Source organism: Chenopodium quinoa, unplaced genomic scaffold (genome assembly GCF_001683475.1).
Source record: "Chenopodium quinoa cultivar QQ74 unplaced genomic scaffold, ASM168347v1, whole genome shotgun sequence".
Lineage (NCBI taxonomy): Eukaryota > Viridiplantae > Streptophyta > Magnoliopsida > Caryophyllales > Amaranthaceae > Chenopodium > Chenopodium quinoa.
In genome coordinates, this window is record NW_018743691.1 from 3,042,804 (window position 1) to 3,055,063 (window position 12,260).

The window sequence follows — 12,260 nt, forward strand, 5'->3', positions numbered from 1 at the left end:
TAAAAAGTCATTTCGTCGAAGCACTGGTGCAAACTTCAACAAACGACTACCCTTCAAGATTAGCACAACGCCAACAAATTGTGTGCACTCGTAATAAATTGAATGAGTGTAGTATCAATTTTGACCTAAATCAAGAGAAAGAGTATAAATACATTATATTGGTGGTGGCTAGTATTTAATTAAAATATGATATTTGTAATTCGGGGAAAGAATCAAGCATTGATGTATGGCATGGGGCTGGGAGATTGTGATATTAAGTTCTAATTAACTATGAAATTAAATGATCTATTTGTTGAAAATTGAACACACAAGGAGACCGATAGTGCTACTAGTGGCTCACAATTGCTACTGGCATGACGGTGGCCATTGGTCAGTGGTGGTGGTTCTGAAGGTGATGGCTAAAGAAATTGAGCATGGAAGAGAGTAAGAGCCATGAATTTGAGAGGAAAAGAAGAGAGAGAAAATTTTAGGGTTTTGGATCTTCACTCAATTTGGGGATTTTTAAGACTATGTTCATGAAATTGGGATACTTACTAGCTTTTATTATAGAGGGCTAAAGTAATTTTTTCTTTGCCATAATTGATAGAAGATGACCTCCTTACCCTTGTTCTAATTAATTAAGGAAATAATAATTTTTAAAATTCAAAATATTTCTTTAAAACTTACCATATCTAATTAGAAATTAAAATTTAATAACTTTAAAACAAGTCAACCCTTTAAAATTATTATTATTATTTATAAAAACTTGAAATTCATGTACAAGTTTTGATAATTTGGGGGTAAAAGATGAGTATAATTTCATTAAAATTAAAAAATAAACAATTGCATTAGTATTTAGTATATATGTTCACACATGTGTCGTATCCTACTTCATCAGGCCACTAAGTGAGCTATATTGTTACATGCGTTTCTAACATGCGATAAAACAAGTTATCCAATTTGATAACATCACTAAACAAATGAAAGAATAAAGCCACAATGCCCATTCTTTATAGCCGCTATCAGGTTTGCAGCATCGCTCTTAACATAAACATGCAAATACCTAAGCATCTTTGTTATTTGTAGACCATAACGAACAACTAGAATTTAATTCTTGCTTAGCTCAATTTATTTAAAATTAATTCCTTACAAAATTGTGGCATTTTCATAATCATATACCTTTTTTTTTTCCTCATTAGCACAAGACTATCATCGTGACGCTTAATACAACCCTACATATATTCTATTGCAATAAATTGAAAACAAAGGAATTACTCCGTAAAATCAAAGAAAAACAAGTTCATTTCCGTTAATGCTTTCTTTGATGCGCTTTTTATTTGTTTGTTAGTAACTCATGTCCAAAGGGAAGAAAAATACTTTGACTCATCTTATCGTGAGACAACCCTTACGAGCCTTCGTGATTTAGGACAGGGCTTGTTTCGGGGAGATACTACAATGAAGAAGGGGAACCCTTGCTTTCACACACACGAATAATTGAAAAGCCTAAATCCGTCGGATTTGGGTCTTGCTGAAAAAAAGGGAACTGACGCCTAGGCCCGGACCTAGATCCATTTACCCGTTTTTTTATTTTTCTATTTAAATAAACAAAATTTGTTTGTTTCTTTATTAAAAATGTTGATGATCTTAGTTAGTGATAGAGATTAGCCCTTTCAAGAGATGAATTTTGGATGCTCAAATCAGATACACATCGTTGTTTTTTCACTTGCTCATTTTTAATATCGTACCTTTTTTGTTGTTTATAATTTTTATTTCAAAATATAAGTATATAAATTGGTTACAGGTTGAACTTAATAACTCCCAAAGGAAGTTTAAAATGCATTTTTTGACCCAAACATTACATTTATTGAAAAAATCAGGTAATATATATTCGACCAGTTTTGAACTCGGATACATTGGACCCGTCGGATATGGACTTGGGTCTCTATTTTCCAGACCCGAAGAATCTGGGTCAGATTTGAATCTTTGATACAAAAACGGATTTGGATCTGGGTCTATTCGAACCCGGTCAAGATCCGATCCGTTGCCATCCCTAACTACATACTTCCTCTGTACTTTTTTACTTGACCAGTTTCTTTTATCACACTTGCCAATGCAAAACTTTAACGATCAATAACTTTAATTCTTGATAAGTGAAAATTATAAAAGTTATATACTACCTCCGGTCCAAATTACTCGCAACTTTGAAATATTTTATATCTCACAAATAATACCCCAAAGTTGCGAGTAATTTGGACATGAGGTAGTATTTTGATAGTACTTGTTGAAAAGAATTTAAAAATATCTTACATGAATATGTTTTTCTTTAATTATTATTCACAAAACAAGGTTAAAGGAGGAGTGGTGGATAGTGTAAAAGTCAAAGCGGGTCAAGTAAAAAAAAAGGAGGAAGCATTACATATGTCCAATTGTCCATGCCCAAATGTAGTAAGGATGTCACTAAACCCCCCGTTTTCAAATACTTGCTTCATTTCTCTTGAACATGTTACATAAATAGAGCAAGTATTTAAAAACAGAAGGAGTATTAAAAGCAATAAGCCAACAAGTATTCTGAAATTTGGTTAGGGTTTATATTCGGACCCACTAAAATTGAAACACTAACGCTCCCCTGAATTCGAAAAACACAGAAGAGCGCGAAAAAGACAACCCACCACACTCTCGAATTTCGTCTTCTTCTCGTGTTTCCCCATTTTCCAGCATTTCTCTCAGATTCCCTGTTAATTTAATCATTTTCTGCTCCTCTTACTACGACTTCTCCACTGTTTTTTTCCATTTCTTTTTTACATTTTCAAAATTATTCACATTCTACCTTTTTCAAATTTCCATTTTTTTATTTTCAAATTATTACTATTAAATTCAAATAAATAAAATATTATTTTTTGAATTGTTCCCAGTTCAAAATTTTCAAACCCCATTTCGAGGTACTTGTAGTTGTACTACGTCTGCTGTGGAATGAGTTGTTTTCTCTCTCCTCTTCCTCTTCTCGAGCTTCTAGCTCGTCAACTATGGAGTTTATTGAAGGATTGATAACTTGTAAGTTTTTTGTTTTCTGGGTTTTTAAGTTTTTAGCTATATGTATTTAGTTAGTCCCGAATTAATAGTCGCGTTGATAGTGTAATTTATTTTGAACCCGTGTTGTGACAATTAAATCGGGACGAAGGGAGCACGAATAGTTTGGGGTCTCTTTATGTGAAATATGCATGTTATTCAAGAATTTGGTTAAGTGTTAATATCAAATATGTGTTGATTTCAGTATAATTTGATTTCTGGTTGATTTTTATATTTTCTGTAAATTTGGAAATTACAACTAGCTAATGGGTAGCCAAAAATAGTAACATTATTTTTGTTGGTTTTGGGTTGCCAGTAATATGATTTGGATTGCGTTAGTTTTAGTTGAAGTGATATGATAGAATCCGCGACTTAATAAAGGAGAATCACAAAGGGTAATGATGTAGACGGGGTTTGATCTAAATTCTTGTGTTAGGTTATGGGTACAAGTAGTAGCACTTCCGAGACTTTAACTAATTAATCTAGTTGGCACGAGCTTAATGAAAGTGAAGCAATATTCTTTACACCATTAAGTTGTTTATTGTGAGTTTGATGCATATTTGTTGTCTGATGTCTTGCAGCACAAAGTAGGGCTGTTGTGGAAGCTCTAGTGGTCTATTGACCTATGAATGACTCAGATTTCTAGCACTTGGTGTGCTTGGAGTTGCTTTTTAATCCTCTTGAAATCGGTTTTGTTTTGATCCTTCTGTCATTGGAAGATTGAGTTTCGAAAAAGAAACAACTTAAGATGATGAAGAGAAGAACTGAGGTGAAATCAAGGGGTCCTAAAAAGGCGGCTAATCCACAACATGTTGTGTATGAACTCAAGCATCGAGTTGTTCTTGCTATTAATAAGATTGCGGACCGTGATACATACCAAATTGGAGTTCAGGAGTTGGAAAAAACAGCTGAAAGTTTGAACCTAGATGGACTTGTCCCATTTTTGTCATGTATATTGGATTCTGATTCGGAACAGAAGAGTGCAGTTCGCAAGGAATGTGTTAGGATGATGGGGGTTTTGGTGAAAATGCATGGGAATCTTCTAGGGCCACACTTGGGGAAGATGGTTGCTTCAATCGTAAAACGACTCAAGGATCAGGATTCTGTTGTTAGGGATACATGTGTGGAGACAATGGGTGTTTTTGCATCAGAATTTGGAAATCGTCAAGTTGAAACTGATGGTGTCTTTGTTTTGCTAGTGAGGCCCTTGTTTGAGGCCTTGGGTGATCAGAATAAGCAGATTCAGGCAGGTGCTGCAATGTGTTTAGCCAGGGTCATTGAAAACATGAATGATCCTCCAGTGTCAATCTTGCAAAAGATGTTGGCTCGCACCATGAAATTGCTCAAGAATCCACACTTTAAGGCTAAACCAGCAGTGATTGAATTGAACAAAAGTCTTATTCAGGTTAGTTTAGTTCTGAGGTATACATAATCTCATTATGCTTGTATGTTTTTTTACTATGCTCACCTTATTATGCATAACTTTGGGGAGGGGTATGTTTGCAGATTATGTGACAGTCTAGCTTCCAGCATATGTGGTTTATTTAGGCTAAGTTTCTTGTTTCATCAATTTGATGGTTACAGGAGTGCATAATGTAATGCACAGAACTACAGAAGCAGAATTAGATTACTACAGAAGCAGAAGTAGATTATTTCATCGCATTGATGACTTACAAATTGTAGAAACTACCTTTAGAATTTTATTATATTGCTTATTGAGTTATTGTCCCCCTGATGTTGTGTGCATATTCTTGATGCTTAGGCAGGAGGTGCTCTGTCACATAGTGCTTTATCAACTGCAATTTGCAGCATACAAGAAGCTCTAAAGGACAGTGATTGGACAACTCGTAAGGCTGCGTCATTAGCATTGGGGGAGATTGCTTCAAGTGGAGGACCCTTCTTGGTGCCTTTTAAGGCTTCTTGCATTCAAGCACTTGAATCATGTCGCTTTGATAAGGTCAATATTGATAATAACTCTTCAATTTAAAAAGATATTAAGCCTACATCATACAAAAGGTTTATTCAACTTATTCTTCTTCTTATTATACAGGTGAAACCAGTAAGAGATACAGTATCACAGGCACTGCATTGCTGGAGAAGCATTGGACAACAGGATGTACCCGAACCTTCAGGTTAGTTGATGTGGCCCATATCTTTGGATTTTGATTTGAAGATTTAATCCTACTTTAGGACATTTTAGCCTTAATGGTCTAATCATATCCTAGGGTTGTTAAAAAACTAAGGGCCTGTTCTCTTCAGCTTATTTTCAGTTTAGTTCAGTTCAGCTCCAATCAGTTCAGTTCAGTTCCTAATTTCCTTCTCTCATAAAATATTCAGTTCAACTCAGTTCAAGTAAATCACATGCCCTAATTCTAAAGTTGATATCTAGCCTTTTTCTATTTTCTGCATTCATGCGTGCAGTTATTTTTCAGTTGCATGAATTTTCTATTCCAAATAATCACAATTCTAGTTTATTTTGAAGTTTCTTTTAACACGCCTTTGTTTTCAAGGAGATTGTTCAAGGGCTCATGTAAAAAGAAAAAAAAAATGATAATGAGAGAGTGAAGTACTGGTTTGCTGGGGTATGGAATCATGGTCCTTGAAAAGGAGTACATTTTTTATCCCAACTATCCTGATAGATATATGAAGGGAAACTTCATTGAGTTTTTATGTTACATAAAAAGTAGAGGAAAAAGTATAAAATGAAAAGAAGCATGTTATAAAGTAAAAAGGTTTTAAATAAGTTTGGAATATAGCAAGTAGGTAAATAGGTTGAAGGGACAAGTTTGTGCATATTTTCTCATGAAAGAGACAGAGCCATCTAATGCATAATTTCTGTAAGGAATTTTATTGTGCCAATGAACTGGTGAAAAGAGCCATGTAGCAAGAACTTTTATTATTAGAATGCTGATAACCTATACTTTGTTCTAAAAAAGCGCACCTGATTAGTAGGAGCCAAAGCACCATTTTACAGACCTATAGTTCAAAGGTGGTATACCATTTTTGCTCCTTTTTAAATCAAGGTTTTTGATGTCTTTCAAGCCAAGGGTCTTCCATATGTAAAGTTGTATAAACAATTTAAGCTCCATCTAGAATTCTAGATACAGAAGACTGATGCCCAGTGCCATGGTTGGACCTTGTTTGGTAGGGCCTTAATGGTCTTGATCATCATGTCTTTATGCTTGACTAATTTTATTTTAAGTGCTTCACCTTGATTTCTTTCCCTTTCTCTGGTTTTTCTCGGCGGGTCCTTTTGAATTTTTTATTCTTCACTACTAGGCTAGATTGGTTTGGGGTAATGATGTCAATCATCCAAATTTCCCCAACTCTGCTAGTCATAATGCCCTAATGTAATGAATTAAGTTAGGTTACTTAAGAAGTATTAGAAAGTGTATTTATGAAGAGAAACCTGCTAATGTTTGATTAATCTGATTTTTCATTTTCTTTGGTGGTGCACTACTGCTGGAACATTTTTCTGCTCCATGAACATGTATAACACATTGCCAGCATGATCTCAATCCTTATTTAGCCCTTGTCTGGCATAATTTAATCGATGGTTTTCCATATTGCAGATAGTTTGTGCGGTGATGATTGCAGTGATCTAATTACTGCTGGAAGCTCTTTGTGGAAAGGCGTCTCTCATACAGAATCAAAGACCAATGTTGTGAGGAATAGAGCTTCTGATTCAAGAAGAAAAGGAAGTCCTAATTTTGTTGAGATTTCTAGCAAATCTAATAACAGTGACTGGCATGTTGATGTTGCTGTTCCAAAGATGCACTCTGGTATTCCACAGTATCTTCATAATGATGAATCTGGAAGCAGCTCTGTTTGTAAGACACAAGAAACAGTGACGGCTGATGTCATAAGCATGCAAGAGGTTGGGCATGAGTATGATTTAATTGAAGACAAGCAGGAGTATTCATCTGCATCTAACCGTGTTTCAGATAATTTTACTAACAAGTTTGTGTCAGATTTCCATTGCAATTCTCGTAGAGGTGATATCACAAAGTCAGCAGGAGGAGATAACAGGTTTTCTGTGGGAAAAGATGACGTTGAAACTGAAAAGCAGTCATACATATCAAAGCTGGAAGATCGTAGAAGTCTTGATTCTACAGTTACAGAAGCTGACGAGTGTCACTCTGTGCGTGTTTATCGTCCCCAAACAGAAAACGAGATTATCTCTATCCAGAAACAGCTTATAGAAATAGAAAACAAGCAGTCAAGATTGATGGATATCTTACAGGTAACTGCTTAGATGCTTTAAGCATGCTTTTGTGTGCTGCCCATCTGCTATTGTCCACCAGTAGTATACATGACATTTTCTTATATATCAGTTTCTAGTATAAGCTTTTTATTTTTTCATTACAGGTCAACCTATACTAAAAGCATTATGAATATGAGAAGTAGATAAGGAAAAACAGAACTGAACTCTGTTGTTTGTTAATCCTACAAGCCAATAATTTATTGTAATTTGATGTATATCTGGAAAGGAGTAATAAATCACTGTTTCCTTTATTATATGGTGATTTGTGACTCTTGTAAGATAAAATTTTTAGAGTCTGGCCAACCTTGGTAACATGGCCTACTAGTTAGCACATCACTGCATGGTTAAATTTTCTGTCAGATTTTGCAAATTATTCATATGCTGTTAAATCTGCTCTTTGTTTTGTGACAGGGATTTACAACGAGCACCATGGAGACCCTATCTATCATACAGTTAAAGGTTTCAAGTCTGGAACATGCTGTTGACAGAATTGTGCATGACCTTGCTCAGGGAGGCAAATATAGTGATCTCGCAAGCAGGGGATCTGTTGAAAAAAGTCGGAGTGTTATTTCTTCTGGAATTTCGAATAATTCCACTCCTAGGCAATCAATCGAAACTCAGGAACGAAATCTTGCTGCACAATGCTCAAGCAACAGAAACAGTTGGGAGGGGAAAGCTGTAGGGATGAAGAATAAAAGCAATCCTATTAGCCCTTGTGTGGACTCTCGAAGACAACCATTGTCAATGGTGAATAGAAATCATATTAGAGAAGGGCCTGAGAAAAGTACTGGGCCAAATCTGCAAAACACAACCTACCACCGAAGCAGGAAAACTGACATCATTTCTTCAAATTCTCAGGGTAATCCTAGGCAGAATGGAAGAGTGGGTAAAAATGACATTGTTTCTTCAACTTCTCATGGTAATACTCAGCTGAATGGAAGAGTGGATAATAATGACCTCTGGAAGTATGTTAAGAGTCTTCTATGCGAAGGGGACCTTGACTCTGCCTACACAGAAGCTCTCTATTCAGGCGATCAACTACTTCTGATTGAGCTGATTGATGGAACTGGTCCGGTGTTGGATAGTTTGTCAAATGAGACCATCAACAATCTCTTTACTGTTTTAGCATCATGTGCCTCGGAACACAGAATTGTTGAATCTATAATTCCTTGGTTGCAGCAGGTAATCTTATGTGACTTCCTCACAAATTTAAGTAAGAATTTTGTTTTAGATTAACCTTAGTGCTTGTTATTTCATGACTCTACTCTTAGAGTTACTTAAATTTCAATGGTTCAGTGATCACTATTTGGTGATGACTTCTTCCCTTTAATGGGAGTCAAATAACTGTCTCATGAAGTCACGGGTAAAATGCAATGAACCTGAAAACTATTGGAGGTCAAACAAAATAAACCTTCATGCTTCTTTTCACATTACAACTGTATTTTATGCCAGCATAGCATTTATATCTTGTTAATAGAAAGCTACATTACAAAGATATGGTCACATAAATTTCATGTCACTTATTAGATTATCATATTCAGGGAAATATGAATTTCATCTCACTTGTCAGATTAATTCTCTCATAAAATAGTCTGCCCTGAACATACTTGCTGACCTTTTCTTCATTACAGATAGTAGATCTGAGCACAATGCACGGACCAAACTATGTTCCTCTTTCTCTGAAAGTGAAGAGAGATATTCTATTGGCAGTGCAGGAAGCATTGGATGTTGAAGTTACTCATCCTACAAAGAGAAGATTGGTTGCCCAACTAGCGATGAAATTACAACAAATTTGGGGTTAGGCTGATATCTCATATGGCATGCTCAAGTTACTGTTTTGTGAAATGAACATGCTGAAAAGTAGGTCTTGTAAGTTAATTACTGCCATTGTAGTTGAGAAGATGCATCAGATCTTACTAGAAACTGACTTTATCTTAGGATATCTCAGACCCAAATGACTCTTTGCTTTATTTCACTCTCAGATTCCAGAAATCTAATGCTTCAGCCTACAGAGCGACTCCCATCTAATAAAAGAAAATTTCTCCATTGTCTGAACTATGAATCAGCTTAATTTTGCAGCCTAATTTGCTGACTCTTGTTTTTCATTGGTCCTATTCTTCTTCCAATATGATGGGCTGCAAACATATCACTTATCTGTAACTAGTGGCCCTTAATTGAGTTATTTATAGTTTTGTACCCCCAGTATTGATTCTAGTAGTAAAATAGACTTAACAACCATTATCAGAACTAACCTAGAATTATCTTGGTTGTTTTTATTTACTAGTATTTAATTTTATATAAATAATCATATCTGATTCAGTTTCCCCCTTCTTTTTCCTTTCCTTTTTAATGTGAATTTGCTGATGTGTAATTGTTTATGTTGTGTGAGTACTTGATATTTCCCCATTCTTTCTATTGAGGCTTAACACATGTCATGTCAGCATATCTTGAATCCCATCCTTTTGTTCTTCTGTCAGCTGCTTTAAATTTTACAGTCAGTGAGCTGTCAATTTGCCGATTTTTTATTGTTGTCTTTTGTAGGATGAGTGTCCTTCAACGTTGACTAAGGCAGTGCTCCGGCTACTCTGAGTTAGTATGTATCTTTTAGGTGTCAATCTTTATCACAAGCTTAGATTAAGATTCTACCAGTAGAACAGTTTGTACATCTTGCATAATGTTATCAGAAAGTTTTCTACTAGTCATGTATGTTGCATGGATGATCGATTCTAATTTAGTGTGTTAGTTTTCACAAGTAATGGTAAGCAGCGATTTTTATTGATCGTATGATGACATTGAGTCGTAATAGCTAGATTACACGTATGTAAAAATTTTGTCGAACTTGTGGAAGCTGATTTATTGTTAATGAACATGATTGCAGCTGGAATTTGTACTGTAGGGCTTAACTTTCTATTCCAATGGTTGTACACTTGGATACGAAGTATTAGTTTAACAAAATGTTGACAATCTTTATATTTGTAACCCTAAAAAAGAAGCATATAGATATGAAAGACCTATTTTATCATGGTCAGCTGCCTCCGGTAAGGACTGGAATTCCATCGCTGGACACCGGCAGAGTCACCCAATTCCTCCATCATGGGCAACATCTAGCACAAAGCACAATAGGTCTGTTATCAAGTAATCTGCTTCATCTGCAGAGTACTTTGGTATTTTCAGTTTCAATTTCATTGCATTTGTCAAATAGATTGCCTGATTGTAGCAAACTTGTTTTTCACATATTGTATCAACCTGTCAAATGTTACACAGGTTGTAACCCGTCTCAATAACTTGAATCTGGCTTGACACGAATTAAAATGACTTGAACTTGACCTGTTTTGATCTATCAGTTTATCATGTCTTCGTAAAAATTGTAAATGCGAATTTAATCAGAAACAAAATAAGTTAAGAGCTCTACTTATATATTTTTTTGAAAGGCAACTTTACTTATATATTGGAACAGCATATACTAGTATAAATTTAGACAAAAGTTTAGAAAGGTATGGCGTACACAAAAGAAAACACAACTTAGAGAAGCTTTAAATTATTTCACAAAATCAGTCAGTTCACTTCAAATTAATCTTAGTTTTCCCTTTGCATTTCTTCCATTTGAAAATAAACACTAATCCTCATGATGTGATCCCCCAAATTTAATTTTGCTCAATCAATTTTTGCTGACCTTTTGCTTAACTTATTTATGGTGAACTTATCTTTTTGTCAAACATTGGTTATTTTTGTTGTACAAAAATTATATGTTTATAATTGTTGAAACTCAGTGTTCTCTTCACCTTATTTTTGCTGAACTGAAATTACTTTTACTTAAGCAAAATTATATTTGCTGAACTTAAATTATTTTTACTGAACTTAAATTATTTTTACTGAACTTAAATTAATTTTACTAAACTTAAATTAATTTTGCTGAAATTATTTTTACTGGTTTTCTATTATAATTCTTCTTTAAAAAAAACTAAATTTATTATTTTTACTGAATTGAAATTAATTTTGATGAACTGGACTTATTTTTACTCTCTCTATTCATAAATAATCATCTTGTTGGGTTTAAACACGCATAAACAAAGGATAGTATTTTTTATAAAAGGATTTATTTTTAAAAGGGAGTATTTTTAAGTATATTTAATTTTTTTTTAAAGAAAAAATAGCCTAACTTTCTGCCTGCAGTATTTAAAACATACGGAGTATTTAGGTGCAGAATAATATCTTTCTAAACCGTCATTAACCCACTGCAGTATTTTCCCTTTTTTTTTTTTTTTTTTTACGAATTCCTAATCCGCGTTAAACTCATAGAATTATGACTTTATAAATAGATAGTACATGTTAATTATCATATGCTCAATTTTATTTATCAGACTTGTTTTAATGAATACTCGGAGAATGAAGGTCGTTAAGGTGTTAGCGCTAATATTGGCAGTGATCGTAGCATATTTTTTCATCAATTACTCTGGTTAGTCTGTTATAATGATTCTCCATCTCATTATTTCTTTTGTTTATATTTTTGTATCTCAATTTTTATATAATTATTTGCAATATTACCTTTATTTTTTTTTTTTTTTTTTATTGTTGTCAATATCAATTGTCTCTTAGAGCATCCCCACTAGTGAGCAAAAAAAATTCTCCTGATTCTCTCTCTACCCACTTTCTCACATACCCCACCAATATCTCTCTCTCTTACACATCACCCTATTAATATTTATTATGTTTTGGTTAAATGAATATTTATGGGTACTAATTACAATTATACTTTTATTTAATTTAATACAATTATTAAATATTCATTCATAATATTGAAATTTAATCGCTAATTAATTATAAATTTAATACAACATAAAATTTAATTAGCGTACGAATACATTTAATACTACAAACCAATAGCGAACCTAGATTTTAAACGTACGATTGATACTCTATTAAATTGTCATCTTACGACAAATTTTTTTTT

At 34.0% G+C, this 12,260-nt stretch overlaps 1 protein-coding gene across 2 annotated transcripts; it reads left to right on the forward strand.

The window, feature by feature from the left end:
* The first annotated feature begins 2,561 nt into the window (after positions 1-2,561).
* LOC110683773 (TORTIFOLIA1-like protein 2) lies at positions 2,562-10,093 on the forward strand. Of its 2 annotated transcripts, XM_021860182.1 has the most exons (8): positions 2,562-3,030; positions 3,627-4,450; positions 4,808-5,002; positions 5,096-5,177; positions 6,618-7,288; positions 7,721-8,491; positions 8,941-9,106; positions 9,851-10,093. In XM_021860182.1, the coding sequence occupies exons 2-8, from the start codon at positions 3,794-3,796 to the stop codon at positions 9,853-9,855; spliced, it is 2,547 nt and encodes an 848-aa protein (XP_021715874.1). In that variant the 5' UTR covers positions 2,562-3,030; positions 3,627-3,793; the 3' UTR covers positions 9,856-10,093. The 2 variants fall into 2 exon arrangements, with proteins under 2 accessions (XP_021715874.1, XP_021715873.1); XM_021860181.1 differs by lacking the exon at positions 9,851-10,093 and having other exon boundaries at positions 2,563-3,030; positions 8,941-9,414.
* Positions 10,094-12,260: the final 2,167 nt, after the last annotated feature.